This window comes from Betta splendens, chromosome 17 (genome assembly GCF_900634795.4).
Source record: "Betta splendens chromosome 17, fBetSpl5.4, whole genome shotgun sequence".
NCBI lineage: Eukaryota > Metazoa > Chordata > Actinopteri > Anabantiformes > Osphronemidae > Betta > Betta splendens.
In genome coordinates, this window is record NC_040897.2 from 5810938 (window position 1) to 5838250 (window position 27313).

At 43.9% G+C, this 27313-nt stretch overlaps 5 protein-coding genes across 9 annotated transcripts; 1 reads left to right on the forward strand and 4 right to left on the reverse strand.

Moving 5' to 3' along the window:
- Positions 1–1743: 1743 nt before the first annotated feature.
- Positions 1744–6471, reverse strand: sirt6 (sirtuin 6). The gene is made up of 8 exons (XM_029130775.3): positions 6300–6471; positions 5793–5920; positions 4553–4735; positions 3662–3721; positions 3461–3556; positions 3299–3379; positions 2781–2904; positions 1744–2666 (listed from the first exon to the last, which is right to left on the reverse strand). The coding sequence occupies exons 1-8, from the start codon at positions 6363–6365 to the stop codon at positions 2367–2369; spliced, it is 1038 nt and encodes a 345-aa protein (XP_028986608.1). The 5' UTR covers positions 6366–6471; the 3' UTR covers positions 1744–2366.
- Positions 6472–6828: 357 nt separating this feature from the next.
- Positions 6829–11376, reverse strand: LOC114843927 (ubiquitin-conjugating enzyme E2 R1-like). The gene is made up of 5 exons (XM_029130776.3): positions 10604–11376; positions 10074–10160; positions 9878–9975; positions 8672–8806; positions 6829–8571 (listed from the first exon to the last, which is right to left on the reverse strand). Exons 1-5 carry the CDS (start codon positions 10787–10789, stop codon positions 8361–8363), a joined length of 717 nt encoding a protein of 238 aa, XP_028986609.1. The 5' UTR covers positions 10790–11376; the 3' UTR covers positions 6829–8360.
- Positions 11377–12002: 626 nt separating this feature from the next.
- Positions 12003–16355, forward strand: cactin. The gene is made up of 10 exons (XM_029130764.3): positions 12003–12350; positions 12664–13243; positions 13331–13426; positions 13509–13654; positions 13987–14149; positions 14440–14554; positions 14657–14849; positions 15018–15137; positions 15273–15607; positions 15701–16355. Exons 1-10 carry the CDS (start codon positions 12049–12051, stop codon positions 16189–16191), a joined length of 2541 nt encoding a protein of 846 aa, XP_028986597.1. The 5' UTR covers positions 12003–12048; the 3' UTR covers positions 16192–16355.
- Positions 16352–22635, reverse strand: sema4e (semaphorin 4e). Of its 4 annotated transcripts, none has more exons than XM_029130769.3 (15): positions 22552–22635; positions 20830–21132; positions 20580–20725; positions 19934–19996; positions 19757–19855; positions 19585–19684; positions 19388–19498; positions 19120–19271; positions 18757–18935; positions 18492–18645; positions 18148–18370; positions 17913–18028; positions 17649–17806; positions 17515–17567; positions 16352–17429 (listed from the first exon to the last, which is right to left on the reverse strand). In XM_029130769.3, exons 2-15 carry the CDS (start codon positions 20936–20938, stop codon positions 16948–16950), a joined length of 2145 nt encoding a protein of 714 aa, XP_028986602.1. In that variant the 5' UTR covers positions 20939–21132; positions 22552–22635; the 3' UTR covers positions 16352–16947. The 4 variants fall into 4 exon arrangements, with proteins under 4 accessions (XP_028986602.1, XP_028986601.1, XP_028986599.1 ...); XM_029130768.3 differs by lacking the exon at positions 22552–22635 and adding an exon at positions 22193–22423; XM_029130766.3 differs by lacking the exon at positions 22552–22635 and adding an exon at positions 22032–22423.
- On the reverse strand, positions 22569–27193 carry stap2a (signal transducing adaptor family member 2a). 2 transcript variants are annotated; one of them, XM_029130773.3, is made up of 11 exons: positions 26971–27193; positions 26198–26269; positions 25996–26115; positions 25832–25888; positions 25604–25755; positions 25334–25465; positions 25174–25243; positions 24977–25079; positions 24799–24894; positions 24594–24722; positions 22569–24513 (listed from the first exon to the last, which is right to left on the reverse strand). In XM_029130773.3, the coding sequence occupies exons 1-11, from the start codon at positions 27076–27078 to the stop codon at positions 24458–24460; spliced, it is 1095 nt and encodes a 364-aa protein (XP_028986606.1). In that variant the 5' UTR covers positions 27079–27193; the 3' UTR covers positions 22569–24457. The 2 variants fall into 2 exon arrangements, with proteins under 2 accessions (XP_028986606.1, XP_028986607.1); XM_029130774.3 differs by lacking the exon at positions 26971–27193 and adding an exon at positions 26360–26820.
- Positions 27194–27313: the final 120 nt, after the last annotated feature.

Below are 27313 nucleotides of genomic sequence, written 5' to 3' on the forward strand. Positions count from 1 at the left end.
TCGTCACAGCCATCCCACACGTCTTTTAGGTTGGTCTGACCCTCTAGGGTCTATTTCCTCCCACTTAAAAGTTTCCTGGTCAGTGCAACTGAAGCTCCTGCTGCCATCCATGTGTTCCATGAGCTATAAAACCATCTAAAAAAGGAGTCTTGCTGGGATTGGGAGCAGAAGCAGCAGTAAAAAGCATCTGTCTCTACAAAGATGGAGCCCGAGACCGCCTTGTCCTCATCTTACTTTGAGTGAATGGCTGTGGACTATTTCTCCCTTTTCCATTTGTGTTAACTGACCCGATGAATAAATGAGCATGTGAAAATCCACACAAGTTTACTTAAAAATATGAAATTATGTTTTAACTATGTGAAACACCGTTTATATAGCTGGAAAAAGACTGTGAAAATAAGAAGCTCCACAGAAGCTTATGAGCAAACGTTAGTCTGAGGTTATAGCAACACGCTGCGCTTGCTGATGACTGAGGCTTTAGCTGCTCCAGACTAGTTAAACATGTGTGGCTTCAGCACCTGTGGGTTCAATTAAGGCCAGAAGAAGAAGAACAACAACAACAACTTCTTCTTGATCATCATTTCTTCTTCCTCTGAGAAGTGAAGGTCGCTTAAGGGTAGCAGCAGGTTGGAAAGCGAGTCTTTCTCCTTCTTCCAACAGCACAAAGATGGGCACCGAGCCCCGACACGCGACGAAAGAAAATGCCAAAATTGTTTGACGCCTTCACAAATTCTCAACCAGCACCTTCATTAGAGAGTGTCCACAAAAGACGTCAGCGCGGAGGCAATCTACAAACGACGGCGAAAGAAGAAAAATCCATAACTCAGAAGGGCCATTAAAAAAAGAAAATAATGGGCAGAAGAACAGAAACACGGGGAAGAGAGTGTTTCGGGCAAACATTTCTACGTTTGAGGTGTTCAGATCACAAAGATCATCATCTTGGACGCAGACTCCGTGATCAAAGGCTCAGCTCCAAACCGAAGCCAGCTGCTTTAGGTCAGAACGGTCGGCTGGAGCTCTGCCTTCAGAACGCATCCAAGAAGGGTTCACAAAGTCACATCGATAGTCTAGAAATGTGAAGCTGCTGCAACGGAGGAGTCTTTGACAAAAGCAAAGTTTGAAGCCAGCTGTTACTTCAATTCTAAATCTTGACTTAGATGAGGGTAAAGCTTTGAATGATGCGCTGGGACAGTAACATATTTAGAAGATGGAGGCGATGATGAAGGACCCATTCATGCTACACGCACTCGAGCCTCTCTGCATGCGTTGGAGCCGCAGCTGCTGATACATGATCGTCCAAATTAGAAGCACTTCACTCAGTCTCACATTATTTGCTACAATAGATCAGTTAATGTGGACGTCAACCCACTAAACCGAAGCCGGGGCTCGGTGCTCGAGAACAGAGGTCGCGCTCGTCATCGCGGCCTCTGTGCTCGACGCGTGAACCAAGGCTCATCATCGTCGTCGCTTTTCTGCCCACGGACGCTCATCTTTGACAGAAACTGGGTCTGACGCACGCCACTTTTTCAAACCACCAGCACACGCTGCCGATGACCTCACGTCTGTCTACCGCGCGCACACACACACACACACACACACACACAAAAGAATGGATCGTTAACTGGAAAAAACACACACGTGCCTCCATTTGTCTGCAGGCGATTCACAGTGAGAGCGCCAGGGGTAATGACAGGAATGTTTGGCGTTTATTGTCACATCGGTGCCAAAAACTACACACTAACATATTTTGAAGTCCATTTATTCCTGAGATAGAAATTTTTCGCTGGAAACTGTGAATGTGGAGTAGTTAGAGCAGGTGAGGCATCTATTGTCAGACCAGCACAACGATGCCAGAGACAAAGAAAAAGAAAAACCTAATTATTTAGGTAACACTATAAAAAGAAAATAGGTCACTTTATAATCACACCTACTAAGTATTAAACTAAAGGTTCTGTAAGGAAATGACCTGTAAGAATGAGATCTGGTGCACGGAGTTATAAATAAGGCTTCCATTAAAAGTAAAGTAGCATTAAGCATCTTATTAACTGCTTTATTTATAACTCCGTGCTCCAGATTTTGTCTTGACTTGTCTGGTTTTCCCAGTGAATTAAAGTAAAACGTTGGATCAGTTGGGCCTCACCACGTCCATACATTGGTACATTCTCAATTGATTCACCTCATGTACACCTGTAGCATCTGTCTGTTCTTCAGCTGAATCAGTCATTGCTGTAAGGAGTGTAAGAAATGGGGCATCAACGTAACCAGTCTTCTCCCCGGCCAGTGCTGATGGAAACAACCTTGGTTGTAAAGTTTGGTTTTTGGACGGGTTTGTTTTAGGAGTATAAAAAAAAAAAGGACCCCTGAGGCTATTTCTCCTCATTCATGTCAACAGGGGAGTCTCCTCTCTCCCGCTTTACTGACACGCTCTCCTCCTGAACGCTGTCATCCTGCGCTTCTCGCTTCCTCTCCTCCTTAAAAACGTCCCTCCTCAGCTCCTCCTTCGCCGGTTTATGTTCCGGTTTAACGTCAGCGCTGGTCTCCAGCGCTGTGGCGCTCTCGCACACAGTCGGACCCTCCCACTTTGGGACATCCAGCCCCAGCAACTCCATGAGCTGTTTCATTACCTCGTCCACGTAGGCACGGATACACAGGTAGGCGTGTTTATCCTGCAAGACCAAGAACGACACCTGTTGAAGAGTAAACCTGAACATGGCAGACAGATGCATGACTTAAATACGAGTCGTGAACAGCGATCCATAAGACGCATGTTTCTCACTTACATATTTGGTAGGCTGCAGGTTGACAATAACCACTTTGCCTCCTTTGCGCTTTGTTAGGAGGGGAAGGTCTGCGCTGGGTTTAATCTGCAAAGACGTGCCGAGCGTCAGAGCCAGGTCTGCTTGTCTGTGTGCAACAGTGAAGAAAGAGCATAAAAACACAAACAACAGCAGTGTCTGCTTTTGACATTCTCATTTAACCGTTCAGACAAAGAAGGGCCCGGTTCCGGTGGGGACAAGATAGCACTGCAACTATTAATTCCACAACGAACTCTGTAAATCTCTAATATGTGTTCCATCTAATTGAGGTCGCTGTTCTGTAGACACGCAATAAAAGGTAAAGCATTAACGAGTGACAGAAGAACTAAATGGACACAACAACACACTGATGTATAGAGAAAACCTGTAAATGCGTTTTAATGACGGGTTATTTGTATGTCAGGGTCCTTACACTGAACATTAAAAATTACAAATGGATGTAAACAGAAACACGGAGCATGTTGCAGGTTAGTGTGAATCACCTGCTGGCGTTATCTGCTTTATTCAGGTCTCTGTCCGGAAGAGAATCCTCCCAGTCCAGTATGGTGCTCATCAGCTTCCCTCTGTCGTAGGAAAGAACATACAACTACACTAGTAGCACTCATGATGCATTGATGCTTGTAGTTAGAACATGACTGTGTTACCTGCAAGCTCTGAGTCCTCTGGAGCGAACAAAGTCACAGTAGCGGCCTGTTGGTTTCAGACCCATTACGCCAATCACCTTTTCTCTGACGTACTGCCTGCAGAACAAAGGGTCTCAGCATCACAACATAAACACATTATTGTTTAGGTGCTAACAATCTTCTCATGTGTGTGTGTGTCTGTGTGTGTGTGTAGAAACATACCTGCCACACTTCTCACACTCCTCCACAAACATGTTTCCGTGAAGCTCTGATAACAGATCCCTAATAGAGTAAGATAGCAAAAAGATCACTACAAAGATATATACCATCTGCAAAGTCAATGTCAGAGTTTGACCACAGAACTTTTTCCTCAGTTATTCTTTGCAACTCGCACTCTCATCAATATTCTGAACACCCATATAAACACTCTCTGTATTCCACCCGGCACCTATGTCCATTAGCAACAAACTGTTTATTTTGCTACTATCAATGATTTCCTCTGAGAATTACCACTTCACTCTTTGGCCAAAAAAAGGAAGCGACGGAGGAGGGGAGCAGAGAAATGGCTTCCAGGGAAAGCATGTATTCCAATATGCGCTGGACGTATGGTCCAAATGAAAAATTGGATTCTTGGCCTTGGGTGAGTCCAACATGATTGAATATTCCAGTGTGAGACCACATACCTTCCATCATACTGAGCTTTGTTTGAGCAATGTTTAGAGAATGACTCATTTCTGGCACCATTATCACAAAGCAGCAGCTTTAAATTCACAACAATGAGTCACGACCCAACTAGCAGCAAACCGGCATAAAGTTTGGTTATCGCACATAATTAACAAGGAGGAGTAAATGTTTGTAAAGCAAACCAAGTTTCCTCACACAACAAAAGTAAAGCTCTGTCCTTTCCCCTGAACACGTTGAGCTGGGAACATCTCCTTTTAAATAAGCCTTCATGCTCCTCTCGCAGGGTTTTATCTCTGTACGATGTTATCTCTTAAACTGCGATAGATGATAGACGTACAAAACAAAAAAAAAAAAAAAAAAAAAAAGAAGATTTCTAGGAAAACAAATGATAACAAACATGCTTTGATTAGGAGACTCGGGGGGAGGTACCTGGGGAAGCCCGACCGGACATGCAGCCCGTCCACATTCTGGCTGATGAGGTACTTCAGGTATCCAGCCCTCTGCAGGCCCAGAACAGCCATGTGAGTCAAGCTGGGTCGGGCATCTTCAAATGTGATGTCAAAGTGGGGGAGCTCACCCTTTTCTTCTAGTGTCCACACACCCTTTGGACCCCTACAACATACAGATGCAGGGGGGGTTGAGGTTGTTCTGTGGATCCGTAACTTATGCATCAGATGAGGGTGAACACTGGCAACCTTTCATACAGCAGCAGCAGTCTGTGTTTAAACCAGAACAGCCCTGACTCATGACTAATATGATTCGATGCTCTGTAAAAAACACTAAGGGGATATGAGCTTGAGCAGAGGCACAAGTATGTACTTCATTACATCCATATTTGCACGGCCGCAGGAAATGTCAGCCATGGAGCAACTGTAAAACTGGTGAACTCACATCATGGTGTTCATATTTTTAACCAGTGGGGCTGATTCTCTTTCTCGTGTGTCTGTTAGTCTGAGTGTTTCTGATATGTACATGCTGTGTTTTAATGGTATTGCCATCCAAGGTCAGCTCTGCCTGATTGACAGGCAGACCCATCAATTATTAATTTGTCAAGATTTGAGGCTAAAACATCCAAGAATGTGTATCCGTCATTCACACCGGAAGAACTGGTGATTTAATCAATGTTGCATTGAATAATTAAAAAAAATAAAATAATAAAGTCTCTATTTTATAATTTACAGTTCTGTTATGTGAGGAAACATGTTTTTACAGAATAATCAAGGATGTTGTATGAGAAAAAAAACGATAGGAGTCATGATTTATTTCAATGCAAGTCAAGCTGTGTCGGGCATCTACAAATGTGAAGGAGACAGATTTGTAAAGTACCACCCTCACCTGCTCAAAAAGTGCTACTGCAACAGAAAAATGTGATTTTTTCTTGTGTTATATATTAAAAACAATGGAAGAGTCTCACTCACTAGACCTTCAAAATTTAAAACAGCATAAATATTATAATAGCCTATATGTATTTATAATTTGTTCTTTTATTTTAGCCACAGCTTTTTCAGAACAGAAAATGTGACTCTCTTGTCACTTCTATACTGTACAGTATATAAAACATAATTTCCTATAAATGTACTATAGGTCAATGGTAAACCAAAGGGATCTTATAATGAGAAAGGAGTGATACTAGAAACAAAAAAGATGGTGTAGTGACTTTGTGCCTCACCTGAAGTCAGGAATGCCTGCTGAGGTGCTGATTCCAGCTCCAGAGTGGACAACCAAGTACTGGGATTCTTTTATCAACTGAGCGAGAGTCTCCACCTTCACCTTCAGTTCCTCAGGACTATCAAACACCTGCAGGACAAGAAAATACAGCCAGCTGTAAATTTGTTGAGGGGCTTTACGATAGGGTGCTTGTTTGGTCAACCACTGGGCTTTACTGCCGCATTCATAATCCCTGAACACTCTCCAAGGCCGCTTTGTTTTCCGCCCCACACACTGCTGATCACCTGGATCAGGTGAGTCCAGCAGAAGCTGAAAAGCAAGATTAGCTCATCCTACTTCAATTAAGATGCTGTTTTAGCTAATGATTGTAGCAGCGTCAGACGAAGACAGGAAACAAATTTTACCCACTCACTGAATTACATCGTTCACATCCAATTACAACCGCGTCTCCCCGGCTAACCTACTAGCTAACGTTATATGTTCACAGCGCTAATTGGCTACATTTTACCTCGGGAAGTCCGCAGACGCCTTTGTTTGCGTACGGTGAGAGTCCAGCAGCGTAATTCACGGACATGACTGCTGCTGGTGTCGTATCTTTATTGTTTGTGTTGTGAAGCTGCCCCGCTCGTCTCCCAGACGGGTTCCCAGGTGGATTTTAAGTGTTTGGTGATGTCATCATTAAGCGACACAGCATGTTGCATTTACACCGGTGGGAACATCGCAATGCTTCCTTCAGTACCTGCGTCGTTTTAGTTGACCAAATGCTTCGTTTTATTGACTATAAACCAACAAATGAATGTGACGGTGCCCAGAAAAGTCCTAGTTCTTAAAATAATAAATCTGTTCGTATTTAATTAAAATGCACGTCCTTGACAAACAAATTAGGCATCGATATAGTACACTTACAAATATTTCTAATGTAGTAAATGAAATAATATAATGATCATTTAAAGCACTTGAAAACTTCTAAAAATGTTCTCCCATTTCTCCCTCACATAATGAGCAGAACTTTAATGTGCAGATACTTTGGGACCACATTTCTTTCAATAAATCTTTATTTTTCAATTTTAAATAGCTGAAAATAAAGAAGAAGCTCGGGTGAATAAAACAATATGGTAATCATCCATACAGCTACATGTGCATATCAGGTACGGTTCCGGCTGAGGCTGTAAACCAACACTGAAGACCATTAAAAGGAGGAGAATAGTTGCTAGTCTTATTTGTTTTGTCATGTGTAACTCATTATCCTGAGAATTTCAATATGAAGTCCCAATTTAAGTTAATGAAACCATCAATATTGCTAATGCAAAAAATACACAGGGGACACCCATACTCTCAAAATATTATCAAAACCTGTCCAGTCTCAAACACAAAGAATATAAAACAAAACATGGTGACCTTCACTTTCAGAGCTGGAAAACGTAATAAACAAGACTGATATGCAAGAACATCTTGTGACAGATACTATTACTAAAAGAAAAAAAAAAAAGCAAAACGTAATAATCTCATTTCATAAATCATTCTCAAGCAAAGACAGCAAGCATGTCTAACAGAAGAGGGAAACTAAAATAACAGCGCTTGCAAAGACAGAATCACAATATTTGGGCTTTCCTTTACACTGTTTTAGGTCTTTGGCTCCAGTAGGTTGCTCAGAGAACAAACCTGAGGAGAAATAGAATACTTACCAGTAATTAGTTCTGCCCCCTGAAAAACATTGTCATCCTACACAACTCTTAAGTCTCAGCTACTTCAAATAATCTACCCCTACACTCAATGACAGAGAAACACACCAAACAGCAACCAGAAACACAGCACAGATCAATTTCATGTTAGCAAAAAAATGTTCACATGGGGATTTTGACCCGGTGACTCCATTCAGTCCTTTGTCATCAAAAGTCTGATCACTGAGCTGAAAATGGATCATGATTCAGGTAAAGAGTCCACCAGAGAGAGACAAAAAAGCTTCCAGAGATGTTCTGGCATGCACAAGAAAACACAGTCCTGTAACAAGTCCTGTCCTGTTTGACTCAAGACAGACTGTGAAACTTGAAAATGTCAGATTCGATGCATTTGCAAGAAAACAGCTTAAAATCCTCAACTGTGTGTCAGTCTCAATGACCAACTGCTTCTGAGCAACGCCCAGTTACAATTAAGGAAATAAAGATATGCAAGAGAAAGGCTGAGAGAAGTTTGGAAGCATTTGCACCAGTGCAAATGTCGCTGTTGTTGACAGTGGTTTAATCCTGCAACGCCTTTTACTGAAAGAGGGACTGAACAATGCATACAAACTAAGCAGGTCTTATGTGATAATGGAGAATGTAAAGAAACTGTTGATATTTGTGCTGGTGCAAATCATACCAGATTGGACCTTTCCATAATGTTGAATTGATTTTAACCTCTGAAAATAGACATTCAGAGGAACAAGGAATACACTGCTCTTTTCACGGGTTTAAAGGTGGGAATCTTCGAACCTTTAGTTAGTTGTAGACCTAAAATTTCTGGCAACCCGGGCAGAAAAAAGGGGCTAGCATGTGTCAGCTAGGGGGGTGGGGTGCTGCCATAAAGCATGTCATGACTCCTCATTGCCCGAGTCATCCTCATCATAGCAGCAGTCGCCATCCCCTCCCTCCATGTCGTCGTCGTCATAGTAATAGTCATAGAAGAGGTCAGAGCCCTCATCTGGGGCTGGGGCACGTGTGCGGACGCAGTATTCGGCCAGTGTGGTAGGAACTTTCACACCGTCTCGCTCGGCTTCTGCCTTGGTGGCTAAAACTTGTTTCCTGAAAGTGACAACAAATGTGCAGTGAACTGCTTTGGCCCAGCACGGGTCACACGAAGTCTTAGTCTTGTATTGTGAATGATGCTGCTGTCATGTTTTACCTGATGATCTCCACATACTCCCGGTCCTTGCCCTTGCTGTCCCTCCATTTACGGTACATGACGGAAGCGTCAACATTAGCAGGAGAAAAGGTGTTGGGTTCATTCAGCAGCGAGATCACACTGAGCAAAATGGTCCTGATGGTAAACACGTGAGCAGCAAGACAGAGTCACCCAACACAGCACCACAAAATATTCACCACATTTTTGCATCCTTTTATTAAAAAAAAAATAAAAAAAATCTACCAGTCCCCCACATCTGTTTTTATTAAAAAGGTACTTTTTACAATTATTTTTACCTTTATTATTACTGATTATTAACTGTAGTTTTTTTGGGAAGGTTAACTGTATAATGTGTTTATATGGCAAAAACACTAGAAACATTTCCTTTAAAAAAGATTCCATATAACATATAATAATAGAATAAACTAAATAGAATAAACTGAAGATGATGAAAGATGAAATTTATAGTGCCTCTAAGGACCCAAGTCTCTGTCCTCTCAGCCACACAAGCTAGAAACCCTTAAGTTAAACCTCTTGGCTGCACCGGTGAGGATTTAGGGGAGTTGCGTTAAGGGGAGTGAATACCTGGTTCTTAAAGCTCCCTGAGCTGCTTCTTTTCCACCAACTATTCCTGTCCTAACCACTTATGACTATCTGGTTCTGGTGTCAGAAGCAGAAAGATGCATAATTACCCCATCCTCCATCACACCACCATCATCTGACATGTTCGGCAACACTTGACTTACACTTTGTTCAAGATTATACTTTTGTTGTAAAACAAACTTACAGGTGAAACTACTAAAAAGGGAGGGTGGGGCTGTATTACTACACACAAGAGTGATTTTACAAGACTCAGAAGGCTGAGTAGATAGATGTGATTAACACTAAACATTTTTCACTTATCAATAGAATACTTTTGGTATTTAGGTGTAATAACTGTACATTACGCAGCTGCACAAAGAATCCACAACCAGGACGAGGGACAAAGCTATTGACAGATCTGCCAAATTACAGACCGCATTTATCTGATGCACTGAATTCTCAAATACGAGTGTAGTGTTAGTACTGAACACAATCCACTGAAGACAAATGCCATGCGATAGTGGTGTAAGTCAGGTCAATTATTAAGGAGTAGGAGTCAGGTTAACTATTGTGAAAGAGACAAAAGTATCCAACAAAGGGCAGATAACAAGAAAGACTGCTCACCGGACATTCTGTGTGGGATTCCATCTTTCTGAAGGCAGCTCTCCACTCTGTGGGTCATCCACTGGAGGATGCAATATAGAAATACACACATCTCCATTCTAAAAAAATGAAAAACAGGAAGAAATCAGTTTGTTTCACTTTGGGATATGTCATCAACATGGAGAAATAGAGCCCCCAGACAAAGAACTAGAGATACCTCATATATGTTGGGGTGCCACATCTTGGTGAGAAACCGGAAGGCGGGTGGAGAGTATGGATAGTCTATAGGAAACTTGATCCGGGCCTAGGAACCAGAACAAACATTTACATTGTATAACTGCGACATGAGTTTCACCATCAGACTTGCTCGTTTAAAGTGCATTTCTGCTAATGACAAGCAGGATGTCTGCAATGTGCTCAAACTAAAGATTTGTTTTTTAAAGCAAGATGTCCAATTTTACAGAAGTTATCACAGCATGAGAACCTGGACACTAATCACTAGAGCCAGCTGGGGAACAGAGGGTGAGGATAAAAGCTCTGTGTATTATCCTCGGTTTGTCAGGTTTGAGGAGTAAATTTGATAAATATAGCAATAATATTAACGGTGACATTCATCTGCACTTACCCAGTGTTCTTTTGTTTGCTGTTTCAACTTTTAAAGCCTTCATACCTGCTGAACTCCGAGAGGACTCCCAGACAATTTTCCACCTTGGTGAAGAACAAACGTGTGTTCTATTCAGTTCTTACCTTAAAATAGCCTCCTTCATAGTGCGTATTTGGGGGTCCAAAGATGGCCACTTCCCAGTTATACAGGTCAGCTTCGTCCACGAGTGTTATTTTGAATCCCTCCACCGGCTCTTCTTGAAGGCTCTTCATTTCCAGCATGAGCGCCTTCTGTGAACTGGCTACATGAGAGGGGTCGTGCTGCGCCATCCTGAACCGGGTACCTCGGAAGATTATCTGCAGCGGACAGCTAACGGCTTTGTTTACACGGCCAGGGCTGAGTTAACCTTAATAGCCAAACAACCTATCTACACAAAAAGACACAACCTCGGCTTTTTGTTACGCTTACGGACAATGAAACGGGCCAAACCTGCCAAGCTGCGCACAATCCAAACAAAGGTTGTGTTGACTTCCTCACAAATAACACATTATTTACCAATGTCAATCACCAGAAAGTGTTGGACTGACCAAACCATTGTGGCTGAGCAGCACCTTCGGTTCTATTTGATCTACCTGGCAGCGTAGCCACGGATATAAGCCGTAAATCTTCTGGTAGCTGCTAACCGATGTAAGCTAGCTAACTAGCTCTACCTCACCGACTCACTAAAGCCGTCGGACTGTACAGCCAATAGTTTCTAACTCCCAGTGGAAGCCAAAGTAGAAAGAAAAACACAACTGCTCTGAAATGCGACCACACAAAACCTCCGGATAATGGACAGAAATCTAGTTAGTTGATAACGCCCCAACAGAAGACTGGGCAAAGAAGGAGTCCCCTGAAAACAGCCAAAGGCGCCCTGGGCTCTGTGGTATTTGTAGTCCATTATAGCACTGTAAACATTATGTGTCTTTAGGCAAAACATTAGGAAATATACCTTTTTATTTATGAAATTCCTTGGTTTATTTAATTGTCAATTAAGCAACAAAAATATGTTCATTTGTGTAACAGATCTGTTGAACAACTTAGCTCAGAGATAATTTAGAAAACTACATTTGCCAGTTACCTAGCGTCATGCGAACGCCAATGTTGTTTGTGTTTCTGTAAAGCTGTCGTGACCTATTTTCAGTCCTGCATTATTTTAAGACGGTAACACGTTTCATTTGCGTTTGTTTTTATTGTGGAATCTACTGTGCTACAAAGCTCTTGATAAACGACTGTTTTTATGTATTTTATTTTTGCTCAAGCTCCATTCATGACGCGGAAAACAGGCGCCATATTGTAAAAAGACCATTAAGACGTTCTTATACTGCCTGAATTATAAAAAATATTTATAAAAAATATATTCCTGTTTCTTTATGAAACTCGAATAAGAGATGGGTATACAGAGATTTATTGCTTTTATTATGTCTTTTATATATAATATATTTTTGTTGTTTCTATACCTTAAAGATAGCAAGTTGTTGTATTTATTACCTCCTATTTACGCGACAGAGGACAACAGAGGACCCCCACTGACAGACGAAAGTTCGTAATGGGTTCGAAATCACGACGTCGGTCCCGTTCCAAGTCCAGAAGTCGCAGCATGGAGCGGCCGAACAAGTTCAGAGGCAGATCTCGATCTCCGAAAGAGACAAGAGGTCGCAGTCGCTCTGCGGACACTAAAAGGACCGCTCGGGGCCGAGGACGGTCCGGTAGCAGGGACTCCAGCGATGGCTCCACCGAACGTCGTCGACCTCAACACAAGGGCCGTTCGGGCTCCCGGAGCGACTCGGAGAGCGACCGGAGGCAAGGAAAGCACCGTTACGGCAGCAAGTCGAAGGGGCGATCATCCAGGTAAGTGCCTTTTGTTCCTGGTGTTACCAAGTCAGTATCGATGGTTTTACACGTTGTGTAAAGGAGGGGAAAACAATCAGGGTGTATTTAAATGCGTAAGTATATAACAGCTGTTTAATCTGAATTTTAATTTTACTAGAATTACCTGATTGTTACTGTTTGATATGATTGCATTTGTAGAGTGGCTATCACCAGTTGTATACTGTAGTTCTGAGATACCGGCCACTGAACAGTAGTAAAAGAACACATGATTGTATAAGTGCATAATATAGTATATATAATATATAGTGTATAATTGTTTTTAATGTCTCAGCTCTGATTCAGATGATCTCAAAGCGAGCAGGAGGAGAGGGGAAAAGGAGAACAAAAGAAAAACATCTCGAGAGAGGAGGAGAGGAAGATCCCATTCCTCGTCAGTCTCGCGTGACGGAAACAGTGACAGAGAAGGTAGAAGGCAAAGAAGTCTTGACCGTGAGAGTCCAGCCAGAGACAGACACAGGAGAGAGGGGGATAGAGAGAGATGGAGGAGCAGCAGCAGCAGAGACAGGGAGCGTCAGAAGAAGAGTAAAGACAGGGAGCGAGGGAGGACTGACAGAAGTAGAGAGGGGACCAGTAGGGAGAGACATCGCTCCAGTTCACCCGAGTCATCCGATAGTTCAGGATCTGATCAGGAGGGTGCCTTAAAAGAAAAGCAGGAAAAGAAGAAGCAAAGGGAGATGCTAAAGGCTCTAGAAACGCCAGAGGAGAAGAGGGCCAGGAGACTGGCAAAGAAGGAAGCAAAGGAGAAGAAAAGAAGGGAAAAGATGGGCTGGAGTGAAGAGTACATGGGATACACCAATGCAGACAATCCCTTTGGTGACAACAACTTGTTGGGCACATTCAAATGGCAGAAGGTGAGATTGATCAGCATAATAACATTAACATTTGCTGTCGTCACTCAGCTTGAATATTGTAGCTCATCTAGTTTTGTGTTTTTCCAGGCCTTGGTTAAGAAAGGCATCGGCCACCTGGGAGAAAAAGACCTCAAAGAAAGAAACAAACGTATTCAGGAGGAGAACCGCAGAGAGCTACAGAAGGTACGAATGCCGCGGTAGTGTTGTTAGCGTAACGCTCGTTAGCAAGCAAAGCCCTTTTCTTAATCATGTTGTGTTGGTGAAGGTTAAGCAGCTGCGTCTGGAGCGGGAACGAGAAAAGGCCATGAGGGAGACTGAGCTGGAGATGCTGCAGAGAGAAAAAGAGGCGGAACACTTCAAGACCTGGGCTGAACAAGAAGACAATTTCCATCTGCAGCAGGCCAAACTACGGTGAGAAAGGGCACGTCGAATGAAAAACACTGTGTAGTTGTGTACTACGCGCACTACGTGGCTTCAGGACAAGTCTCTGTTTTTGAGCCCAGACGGCTGCAATTCATTGTGATGGTACCACAATGTATTTAACAAATAGCATTAATCAATCAGACTTTATACCATAGAAAAAACATTTTTTTCAATAAAATAGTTATAGCTGATGGGAACAGACAAATTTATGAAACACTATCATGACATCATGTCCAAGAAGCATCATTATTGTATTTAAATTCCAAAGCATGTGTTTAAAATTAATTCTTTGCTCAATCCCTTGTCTGTTGTTTGTTTAGCTCTAAAATTCGAATCCGAGACGGCCGCGCTAAGCCAATCGACCTTTTGGCGAAGTACATCAGTGCAGAAGATGACGATCTTGCTGTGGAGATGCACGAACCGTACACCTTCCTCAACGGGCTCACGGTTACTGACATGGACGACCTGCTGGAGGACATCAAGGTGCGTTAGTCTAATGTTCTATGACAGCGTTTGTAGCATATGACTTTTGTGGGTCAGGTCTCGGGTGCTAATAGCATTGTTTTTAACACAGTTGGCTTTGTAGTAGTCATGAGATTTGGTTAAATTTAAACTCATTCTTGTAGGTAGAGTTATAATTAACAATACACTCCAGGCAATATATTAAAGGTGTATTGATCCTGAAACATAGCATGAATCCGTTTACACCCATTATTGTTGAAATAAGCTCCATCTGTACACTGGTCACTGTACAAGTGTTGTCGTTCTGTTAGGTGTATATGGAGTTGGAACAAGGCAAGAACGTGGACTTCTGGAGAGACATGACGACCATCACAGAGGACGAGATCAGCAAGCTGAGAAAACTGGAGGCTTCTGGCAAAGGACCTGGTAATAGTTAAAACTTTTTATCTCGTGCTTTGTTACATGTGTCCACTTCACAGATTATAGCACAGTTTACAAGACAATCAATCAATCATCAATCTTTTTTAGGTGATCGCCGCGAAGGCATCAACACGGCTGTGAGTACCGACGTGCAGGGTGTTTTTAAAGGGAAAACGTACAGCCAGTTACAGGCACTGCACCTAAACATCGAGTCAAAGATTCGAGCTGGAGGATCCAATCTTGATATTGGCTACTGGGAAAGTCTGCTGCAGCAAGTCAGAGTCTACATGGCGAGAGCCAGGTATGAATAGGATACAGCCTCTGATTTTCTGCTCTTGTCCTAATTTAATGTCTCATTAGAACGCGACTTTAGCCCAAACCCAACATAAAGCTACAGAGGAAACCAAATGCACAGGATCTGAGCAGCCAACAGAGACGTGTGTATTAAAATATAATTGTTGTGTTCAAGGTTGAGGGAGCGACACCAGGATGTGCTGCGTCAAAAGCTGTTCAAGCTGAAACAGGAACAAGGAGTGGAAAGTGAGCCTTTGTTTCCTATTATCAAAGAGGAGCCCAGAAGTGATGATGAGTAAGTACGACTGTGCTCACATCCTGAAACAGAAGACAGTTGTGAGTGTATTTTTGGTGACTGAGGTTCAAGTTTCACATCACTGTTAATTCTCACTTCTGTTTCATGTATAAAAAAACACTTTTTTTTTTACAGCGGGGACAGTGCGAGAGAGTCAACTTCATCTTCTGCAAAGAATAAAAACACTGAAGGAGAGGATAAAGAGGAGGCAGGACCATCCACATCAGGAAACCAAGACAACGATGGAGGAGCCAAGAACGACAAGGAGAATGAAGAAGACAAGGACGAGGTGGTGGAGGCCGTGCTGACAGAGGAGGATCTGATTCAGCAGAGCCAGGCAGAGTATGACTCAGGACGCTACAGCCCCACGCTGCTCACCACCTCCGAGCTGCCTCTGGACACGCACACGATCACACCAGAGGACGACCTACACAGGCTGGAGCTAGCGCGCAGGCAGCTGCAAGTCACTGGTACGAGACAGACCTACATGGCGTTTTAAGGATTAATGCCACATTACTATTTTTAAGTGCAGTTCATTGCTAATTCTTAACTTTTTCCATCAGGCGACGCTAACGAGAGTGCAGAAGATGCCTTTGTTCGTCGCGCCAAAGAGGGCATGGGCAATGACGAAGCCCAGTTCAGCGTGGAGATCCCAGTCTCAGGGAAGATGTACCTGTGGGCCGACAAGTACCGCCCCAGGAAGCCACGCTTCTTCAACAGGGTCCACACAGGCTTCGAGTGGAACAAATACAACCAGACGCATTATGACTTCGACAACCCTCCACCCAAGATCGTCCAGGGCTACAAGTTCAACATCTTCTACCCAGACCTGATCGACAAGCGCTCCACCCCGCAGTATTTCCTCGAGCCCAGTCCCGACAACAAGGACTTTGGGATTTTAAGGTTCCATGCAGGCCCTCCCTACGAGGACATCGCCTTTAAGATCGTCAACAGAGAATGGGAATATTCGCACAGACATGGCTTTCGCTGTCAGTTTGCCAATGGAATCTTCCAGCTGTGGTTCCATTTCAAAAGATATCGCTACAGAAGATAGACCAGTGGGACCAATATTGTTGACTGTACAGTTAATGTGGTTTACTAAGATGATCCAGCTGCACACAGATGCATTTTCTAAAGCAAACATTATTGTACTGTTGTTTGAAAAAGTAAATATGAATGTAGTTTCGAAAAAATACACATTAAAGATTTTCCTCTTTACTTTTTGTAAGCTGCCTCAAATTACTTGTTTTTATTTTTGGAAAAAAAATTGTTATAAATGAAACAATGAACATCTTTAACTTCAGAGGAAGAACAATTAATGTAGAAAAAAAACTTCAAAAAAACAAGACCAGATCATTTAACATCTGGTAATCTATTCTTGTCCAGTCTCATTCAAACACTGAGGCACGTGTACCAGGTAGCCATAGTTTAATATATTAATACTAACTCTGCAGCTAATGGTTTAAAAAGTGGCTAAAATCTATCTACTGTACATTCCAAGTAAAGAACAAAAAAAAAAATGTATTTACACATTTCAATTTATGTTGCTATTAACAGTCAGTAGGATACATTTACATCCAGCCAAGTAAAATAAAAAAATTCAAGTGTGTTGAACATGTTTAAAACTTTTCTGGAATTTTTTTAAGAATTAGATTTTAAATTGTAGCCTTTATATTCAAACTTGCTGATATTGCTATAAAGGTTAAGATTCTCTGGAAGAACTTAAATATTAGAACTAAACTGATGAACCCAGTGTTTTGGGCTTGAAACAAATCTTTTACACCATTTACATCCATCTCTTTTTGACACTCTAAAGCGGGTCAGTCATTTGAGACTGAGGACGGTGGGCTCCATTTTTCTGTTCACGTTTACATGGCAGAGAAATGTGTTTTTTGTAAAAGTTCCAGGTTAATAGGGCTAGAAAAGCTACTAGAAGCAGCCCAATTACAACCCACAGTCCAACCACAGAGGGGCCATTCGTCTGTGCCTCAGGTAACACTGTCAGAGCCTTGCCAGAGCCTGTTGAAGCTATTCTGACCTCGTACTCAGCTACAATAGTCGTATAATTCACAGCTCTGGAGCGCTCCACAGACAGACAGCGGTACCGACCGGCATCTCTGTGTGAAGCGTTCAAAATAAGCAGTCCATCTGGTAGTAGCTGGAGGTGAGCCGAAGGCAGTTGGTGTCCATTGTCCATCTCCCAACTGGTCTTTGCCAGGTTATATGGCGGGAGGCAACTGAGCTTCAGGTTGCCGCCGGGCCCGATTGACTGATTCATTGGTCTCACAATATCTAAACACACAACATCATGCACTTAGGCATTTGTAAAGTATTTGAACTGACCACACCTAGATTATTCATTAAATATGTAACTCACCAGCAGCTGGACACAAAGTAGCATTTCCTTCCTTCACACTCTGGATTAGCCGCCTATAGCAGAAGAATCAATAAATTCAACTTCATATGAACAGAGCTCCAATTTTGGTTGCTCTTTGTGTTACAGCTGCCTACCTTTCTGCTTTAGAAAGAGCAATACATTTTCCAACAACTTGGTCCCAGCCACAGTACGGGTCTCTGGCTAGAACACAGTCCATGCAGGATAATGCCCGCTCACAGGTGGCCAGTTGTAGCTGTGCGGCTCCATTATCTGACCCTGCATAGATCTGACCCTATACAGATCCATCAAATAAAAAAATAATAAAAAAATGGGAAAATGAAACAACCATGCAGTCATTTAAATTAACCAGCTGTTATTGTGAATATGTATTACATTACCGTGACTTTGGAAATTTTCAAAATCTTGATTGCACATGGACGCTGAAAAAGTTGAATTTCTTCTATAATGAACATCTCTCCATCATAATTCACTGCTTTTAGTACAGTTCCCACCTCTGGACAGAAAACACAGAAACATGCCAAAATCAAATAATATGGTATTGGGTTTTCAAATAAAAGGGAGCAAAGTGCAACAAGTAAAAAGGTCACAGCTCTGATATGGCCTGGTAGATACCTGTGCCTATAAACATCACGTGGTACTTCCCGCCATCAACAGCTTGCACTTGATCGACTACGACGCGGGTAAACTTAGCTCCCTTTCGCACCAGCAGAGGCTTATCTCCGATTGGCTGGATGGCCTGGTCCATGAGCGGTTTATCTTTGATAAACTGAAGGGTCCGGTCGGGGAGTTGCAATGTCTGCGATATACCTGCATCACGAGCCTTGTTGTCTATACACTATAGATGGAAGAGAGGAAAACGAGAACAGTGGAATGTAAAACAGGATCAAGTTCGTGCTTGGCCAATCATTTGAAAATAAAACAACAATAACCACATGCAGAATAATGGGCAGACTCACAGCACCGGGCCGGGGGGATGGGACCTCTCCACTGTACATCACCCACTTAACAAAAGAGGTTTCTACGGCGACTGGGTTCTTGTACTTCCCCTCTGCAAACACTCTGCTGATGTCAGACACGCGGTACGCACACACTGCTGACATGTCTGTGTCCCTGAGAGGCACACATATGAAAAAGTGGGCCAAGTGGTGCCAAGAACCATAAAAAAATAAAAAAGAGATCATCCTCCCTCAAACACAAACATTTATGCCAATTCCAACGTACAACTGTGGTGTGAAGACGCCATAAAACAAACAGTCCTTCCAGTTCTGCTGGGGGTCACACCAGCGGTAAGTGTCCTGGATAATGTACGGCAGTTGGGACTCTAGCACTGGACATTCAATTCTGGCCTTCAGGAAGGACGTCCACCTCTTCTGCAAGGTCCTCTTACCTCCAAGATCCCCCTGTGGGCGCCACAGACAACAGAATATCATAAAATCAAAAGGATGAACATGTACACAAAAGGTGACAATCAAGCAGCGGAAAGGGCGGTATGAGGACTGCTGAGGAAGTGCTTTTTATATAGGTTATTGTTGTGGTGGGAAATGGAGCTGCCCAAATACAAGCATGCACTGTAAACTCTGTCACCTTGCAGACGCGGGCCACTCTGGAAATCACCGGCGTGTTGTAGCAATCACACTCCACAGCTGTTTCACTGAAGAAAAGGTAAATCTTGTCATCATCTCCTTCCTCACTCTCCTCACTCTCCGGCATTTGAGCCATGGAAACAAAGGTAGGTTCTGCCGTAGAAAAACAAAAAACTCAGACCCAGCTACTAAGAAAATCAAGTTGGAACAGTTCACTTCAGTAAAGAGGCGATCACTTGCATTAAACATAAAGCACTAGTAAATCCTACCATTGAGCCAGGTGCTCTTGAACTCGGTGCGTATTGGGACAGCAGAGCTTCGCATAAGGACAGGTTCAGAGCCCAAGAAGTTCATAGACGTGGCTGAATACAGAGTGTCATCTGAAAAGACAAGACAGCAAAGTCAACGATTCACTAAATTAAACTTTGTTCCAAATACTGTACTTGTATCATACAACTTTACTCACCAACCATGACTGAGGCATATCTCTGGAAAGGATCAAAGGGACACTTCCCTTTGCCATCTTCTCCTTTCTTCTCAAGACTCAGCTTTCCATCTGCATATGACTGCAAAAAGACAATAGCAAAATTATATGGACTCCATGCAGCAATTCTTCACATTGATCTTAAATCGCTCACCATGTAGTCACACACAGGATCAAAAGCATTGGTTCCACAGACATACATCCTGTCATCCTTCCTCTTGTGAAGGATCCTTATATAGTTCTTGCAATCTATCTGTATATGCATAAGAAGATCATAAATCATAGCTCATAAATTAATAAACTCTAATCAGTAGAAGCTAAACTGACCCACCTCTGAATCTTTTCCTTTGTGGTTACAATCCGTTTTTTGCTGTTTCGTCACTTCCCATTTGACCTAGAACAGCGAAGCACAGTTGTTGTGATGACTCATTTTCACATGTAGGTGGTGGGATAGTAACACAACTTTCTGCTAGTTTTGTACACACACACACACACACACACACACACACACACACACACACACACACACACACACACACACACACACACACACACACACACACACACACACACACACACACACACACACACAGTCTGTTTTTGGAGTTTTTAGAGTTATTAGTACTTATCTGTACTGCTGTTGTGAGAAGTAATTTCCCCACTGCGGGACTATTAAAGGTTTTCTTATTCTTATTAGGCAGCCAATGCAATACGGAGTAAAAATTTGGCAATTCTCAACTTTTGGGAACATTTTGTGTCAAGAAGCATTTCATTAGTGCTCTGCAAACAGGGTCAGTTACTGTGCAATGTCATAGCTGTATATGATATGTGGCAAGAAGGACTGTTAAGTATCTGTGGTTGTAAGTAAGTAATCACATAATCATGCATTTGGAAACTAGAGACATTTTTTCACATTGAATTAACAAGAATTGTGAGGGAACAATGTTGAAATGTATTAAGATACTAATAGCTCTTACAGAAGCAAGTTCCTTGGAGATGTCTTGCAGGTTGAGAGCATACACCGACTCCCTGGCACCGAGCACTAGCAGGTTCAGGTCTTCTCTCAACAGCATGGTGGTATAGTTGAACACGCCCATCTCACTAAACAGGTGAGCGTTGTCCCCTACAGACAGACGGTGATTAACTCCGTTTTCCTGTGACTCAAACTCTAACAATATGAGCAAACACAAGGTGATACACTGTTACGCAACAAATGTAGCGACTCACTATGAAAGGGCACAAATTTGCGGGGAACACTGTTCAATGGGGAGGCTTCTTCCAGCATCAAGGCCAGGGACAGCAGCCAAAAGACACAGAGTAACGGTTGCAGATACATGGCTTCTTTGTTCACGTTAAGAGGAATTTTAACTCTATTGTTTCCTCAAACAATCTGTCATACAGGGGTAAAGACAGCGTGTAGCATCTATGACGTGGTGGGGTCTTTGCTGACTGAAGGGTACTGGCCCCTTTAGTGGACCTGCTCAGCGGGGAGATAGATGGCACAGTCCAAGGAAACAAAGGCGAGGATGTCTGAAAGAGACACGCTTGTATGAATATCACAGTCAAATCACAAAATGGGAGATCTACTTAAAACAAAAAAACACTTAGTACTTGCATAAGTGCACAAGAAGATCAGATGAGAAGAGAAACATTTAAGAGACACTAAAAATGAAGGGGAAGAAACAAAGCGAAGGAGTAAAGAAATTGCCATGAAGGGCGGAGTGAGCTAAAGTCAGCACGGCAGTAACTCTCAGTGCCATAGTGATGTTAATGCAGGGCCATGAAAGGCATTCAGCGGGGAGCAGGGATGTCAACTTCAGCTCTCCTGCAGCACGGAGCACAAGCACACAATGAGAGATTTACCGAGCCAAGGAAGCCTCGCATCGAGTTGGTCGCGGGGCCGTTTCCACGAACAGGAAACAGCGCAGCTACAGTCACTGTTTAACCGAGGTCGCTCACCGCTTTGCAGAACCAGCGAACGCAACCTCGGTTTCACCGCTGAACAACTGGGTTCAGGCGCTCGGCGGATGTGTCTGTGCTCGTTTCTCCAGAGAGCTGCGTTGTGTGTTAGTGATGAGCCGCGGCATGTCAGAAAATGCAGAGCCGATAAGATGTGTCACATATTTGGCTCTGGGGCCAACTGGTTTACTCAACACTCCAGGCACACATACACTGACACAATAATGCGCCACATGAATAGAGGGAATATGAAATTAGCCTTTAACAATATATAACTTAATTGAATAAATAATAAAAACAGCTAGTAAGCTATTGTAACGCACTGGTTTATTTGGACGTAAACTACTTTATCATACTCAACAACAAATTAAACAAACAGAATTTAGCCCAAAGGGTTCTAATAGTGTTAGCTTAACGGTACTAGCAAGGTGAGCGCACAGCGGGTTAGCCGTCAAACGTTAATCACCTACCTGCGCAACGACACGCCCCAAACTGCGGACGTTTCCATTCACTTACTCCGAAACACCTGCTTAAGTCTACGTCTACATAATTACCTCCGTGCCGACTGGTTAAAAGTTAAACAAGGTGCAGAAAGGACAACAAATCACGAGTATCACAGCGAGTCACGCACAAGCTTCGTTTACGCGCGACTCGCGAGGCAGCCAAGTTGTGGCTCGCGCGCCCCGCTTTACAACTTCCTAGGCTGGAGCAGGTTCACTTCACTGATCCCGGGAAAAACAGCTTCTCCGGCGGCTCCACGGACGCTCCTCGGCGAGAGGGACCTAAATGACTGCACCGCCGCTGCCGCTACTACTACTATTACTACTATTACTACTACTACCAGCGCTGCTGCCGCTGCCGCTGCTGCTGCTTCTGCTCTGGGACGAGTTCACCCTGCAGGTTTTTTGTAAGTCTGCTTCAGGCGGATGCGGAGGCGGCCAAATACGTTGAAGTCTGAACTCATACAGTCTTCAGTGTTCATCCACTCACTCGTCTTTCTCATCCAGGGACACAGCTGATGAAAACATGTGGCGGGTGATCACGGCTCGTTCTGTTGACTGAACATGTCCTGACTGGAGTGAATGAGCAATGATTGTGCGCCGGTTTAAATGTGTGCTGATCCGCACACAGGATCGCACGCACTCAAGTCCCGCAAACAACTTTATTTTGTTTTGTTGTTTTACTATTATATAAATGAATCAGAGCGTTAATAATAACGCAATCAATCATTAAAAAATCTGTAAATCCTTAGTAACTGTAACTGAGATTTATCCAACCATCCAGGGGCAACAGTCTAAGCAAGATTATAATAATAACAACTATAACCTTAACTTGAAGATGGAATTGGAGGAGAATCAAGATGAATTAATGCCTAAAACTACTTGAGTCAAAGAGCAGATATTCACTTTTCAACACTGATCATTAGCTTGAGTTTACTCAGGACACTCTGAAGATGTAGATGCCAGTAGATACTGGTATATATTTTAAAATGCAAGGTTTTTATTTTATTTATTAAGGGAATTTAAATTAAAAAGATTAAATCTGAACTTCAAGATCTGGTAAAAAGGAGAATCATTATCGCGCTAAAGCAGGACGGACTCTCCAGTCTTTTTTAATTATTCGCCCATTGTATTCTGATTACTCCGTTCTCCCTCAGGCTTTCATTTCCTAGAAGGAAATGGTTGTTTCTAAGAGACCAAATAAGCCATAAATTCACAGCAAGGGCCAATTAAAACACATGCAAAACAATTTAATACCTTCAATATCTAACACTGTTCATCGATAGCAGTCACGTAGACACAACAAGTTATGTAAACAAGAATTATTGATCTTCTGTTTGTTTATATCACCCAAACACATTTGATGCAAGGACTGACTAATAGACATCAATGTCAAAAAGGAGTTTTCACAAAGACACACCAGTATTAAATAAGCTGCAGGTACTGTGTTTTTAGAGGTTGAGAGGTACAGTAGGGCACACAACGCTGTGATAAAGCAGAATGTTCCAGCTTCAGGATCTAACATAGAAGATCTATGTCAAGTGGTTTGTAGTTAATACAAAAAGGCTGTGTGCTGATAAGGTTCCTGTTTGATAAGTTGGCAGCTATTCCATTAGAGGGCACCCTCCCATATAAATACAACAGCTGGATTTACTCGAAGAGGAACAGAAATCACCTGGAATTTCCAGACAGCATGTTTACACTGATAGAGAACAAGGAAACACCAAACAGTACACAGCGGCTTTCATTTACTGTACATGTAGGGCTCGGATCAGCAGGAAAATTGTGCAGGCCTCGGTTTCTTGTCTTTTTGTCATGTTACCGGTATCGGGGAATGAGGAGAGGCCGAACTGCTGGGCTGAAACCTCCAGGGTAGTTTCTCAGCAGCTCAGTCTACACAAACACACGGGCTGGGATCAGGCTCAGCTGGTGGTCCAGGGTGTGTCCACGCTGTTCTCACGGGTTTTAGCTGCCGGTTGCAGATGCTTCACAGTTCTTATGGATTTGTGAAGGAAGAGGAGTTGTTGTTGCACCATTTGTTGCTCGCAGGCAGTTTGTAAACAGTTTCGCGCATGCAGTCGAAGCACCAGTTGATCTAGTTACCCGACCAACGCAGCATTTAGTGAGGTGTGAATCTAATCCAGTGTTTAACAACCAATCTCAGTCTTAGGAAGCCAATCAGAGTTGATTTCTGTGTCAAGTCCAATTTCTACACAGTGTAGCAAACAACAGAACAAATCCAGAGCACTTTAAGGATCCATTACAAAAAGTGCAGATTTGTGTAGTCCATTGTCTTCCACCTAGAAGGCACACGTTGATTACATAGCTGCTGTAAGGAGGGTTCTGGCTCTGAAGACTAAGTGTGCTGTAAACAGAATGCGTTCCTTATGAGTAGGTCACTCCTGACTGGCTCGTCTCTTCTCCAGCTTCATTTTGAGCTCCTCGTTGAGGGCTGCGGAAGAAAATGAACAATCAGGTGAGACAGGCAGAACGCGCAACCATCGACAACGGAGCCGGGCTTTGTCCACTCACTCTGCGTGAGAGGGGACGGGGACAGGATGAGCCGTCTCATGTGGTTGGTGGGCGAGGCGGGTACCGGCGAGGTCAGGATGCGGCGGTCCGCGGCGGGGGACCGGGACAAGGGGCTGCTGGACCAACGGTCTGCAACGGGAAGAAAAGCAGCGATCATCAACCGGCCTGTCTGCGAGCGCGTCTGGCTCGAGTGTAGGAGGCGAACCTTGCTTTGGAGGCAGGGCGGGAGCTTTGGGCAGGGGGCTGGACGGGGCAGTGTGGAGGATCCTTTCCCCATTTTCATCATTGGCAGAAACATATGCTGACGACACAAACAACACATGCTCGGACTCAAAGCGCAGCTCTAAGATTTAAGAGGAGTGAATAAAAAGCGTGTTTCTCACTGATATTCTCCTCATAGGGTTCCTCCAATAGGAAAGGCTGCAGGGTTCCTGCTGTCTTCTCTACCAGCGCATCGATGACCTCGTGAAGTGTAGCGCAGGGAATCTACGAGAAATAACACGGTGCATTGTTTTCCTAAAACTCACCAAGAGCTTGGAATGAAGCTATACAACAAATGTAAAAAGGAATGAGCTCTCACAGGATTTTCTACGTCAATGACGTAACCGCCCTGGTCCCTCTGAGTGACGCGATAATGCCTGAACACCGACCTACAGCCACAGAAGACAAAGCATAGAGAGGTTCCACTGGAGAGGCTGTCTGTCATGTCTGGCATGTGCCCGGACGCTGTCGGCGTTTACCCGTTGAGGTCTTGTCGAGTTGTGACGGCCAGGGAGCATCCGTCTCTGCCCGGACGGAGCAGCATGTTGCCACAGTCCGGGTGCCGCTCCAGGAGGACCTCAGCCTCTGTTCGGGACACGGGGCGAAAACACCTGCAAGCCGCCACACACACACACACACACACACACACACACACACACACACACACACACACACACATGCTTAAGAAATGGCAGCACCATCATGCACAATATAATGTAATAGGAGTTCTTGGTAACAAGGACACTAACGGTGGGATCTCTCCGACTAAAGGCACGGAGAGCGGCGAGGGAGGAGCCCGCGTGGGGGTCCGGGTCCTCCGCCTGCACCTTTCTTTGTCCACCACCTCCTTGAGCATCTGCAGTTGACCCGGCAGCAACGTAAGACATGAGGGCACATTCAGCTGTGGACACAGATGGTTATTAGCGCTCCAGGGAGACACACGTGGACGCGTAAGAGTGCAAAAATGGAATATTTACGTCTGTAACAGAGTAGAGAAAACCTTTCCACAGCTCCCTTGATTCTAAGTTAGGTGCCTGGAAAAGACAACAGCAAGTTCACAGCACAAGCAAATTTTAATTGTTTTTTTTTTCTAAAATAACTTATATTCTTTTCCCACAGACAGAAAGTCATTGTGAGTTACTGTGAGCTTGGTCTCTCCATCCTTCATGCGGAGAATGAGTCTGGCGGCCTCAAGGTTTCTATCGCGGCTGCAGTCATCTTTAAGGGACACAAACCCACCGAGGTCCAGCTTCTCCACATACTGCAACGCACACAAATACGGTAGGTTACACAACCGGACACCATTACACACAAAAAAATCGAATGTATGGCCCAAAACCTACGTGAGTGTCTTTGGCATTATTGAAGAAAAACAGTGAATTCCCACACAGGCAGGTCCACATTCGTCTGGACGCCTGTCACAGAGAGGAATAAGCTGATTAAAAATATGGGATGGGGGAAAAGAGGGGGAAGGTCCAGTGGTCCATTTTTTTTATCACTCTCACATTTCTTGTCCCAAGAGAGAAAAGACCGGGCCTCAGCTGCTGTCAATCAATATTCTGCACCTGAGCCACGCTGACTACATTGCATTGAAATGAGCCAAAGGAGAGGGGTGGTCTGAGTTCCTCTTTACCCATCACCTGATCTAACATACAACATGCATAATGACACACGAGGAAAACGGTCCGCTTTAGTATACAGTTGTATTTAAGCTTTTAAAATATACGAGAAAATGAAAATATGAGAAATTCCCAGGATAAAATTTGAGGTTGGGAGGAAAAAATCTGCAGACGCGTTGTGGCAGACTGCAGACGATCACTCGGTCAGAAAGGCGCATGTGATGTAATTCAGATGACTTATCGGACCATCGGGTTTCCGTGCTTCATTCATAAAACGCGAACCTTCCGCAAAAACGCACCGAATGCCGAGCAGCAGCGGAGAAGCGTCTCGCCTCGCCCAGTCCAACACAATAAGGAAGTTGACAGCTATCTGGGAATGGGTGTGTGTGTGTGTGTGTGTGGGGGGGGGGGATCAGCCGATACACACGCTCCGACCACCCCTATCTACAGCATGCACCCAAACAACATGGCACTGTCTCCGCACGGGGGGCACCTACCTTCTCCTTCGGTCCTCGCTTCTCCAGGTAGCCCTCGTAGTAGCAGGGCGGTAGCTGCGCCCGGGGTCCCCCTGGCCCGGAGCGCTGCCTGACGGGTGCAGCCGCCATGAGTGTCGCTCGCTGGGCACCGATCGAGGACAAAGGGGCGCTGGGTAATTCGGGGAGTGACACGCCTTCCCCCGATGAGATAGCGCCGTGGCAATAATCCAACAGCTGGCTGGTGTAGCCTGCAGTGTCGGGAGGGGGTGGGTGGGGGGTGGGGGGTCAGCCAAACCGATGGCTGTGCAGATTATGGCGTGATTGGGGGACAAATAACGAGGCTGAGCAAATATAAGCATTTGTC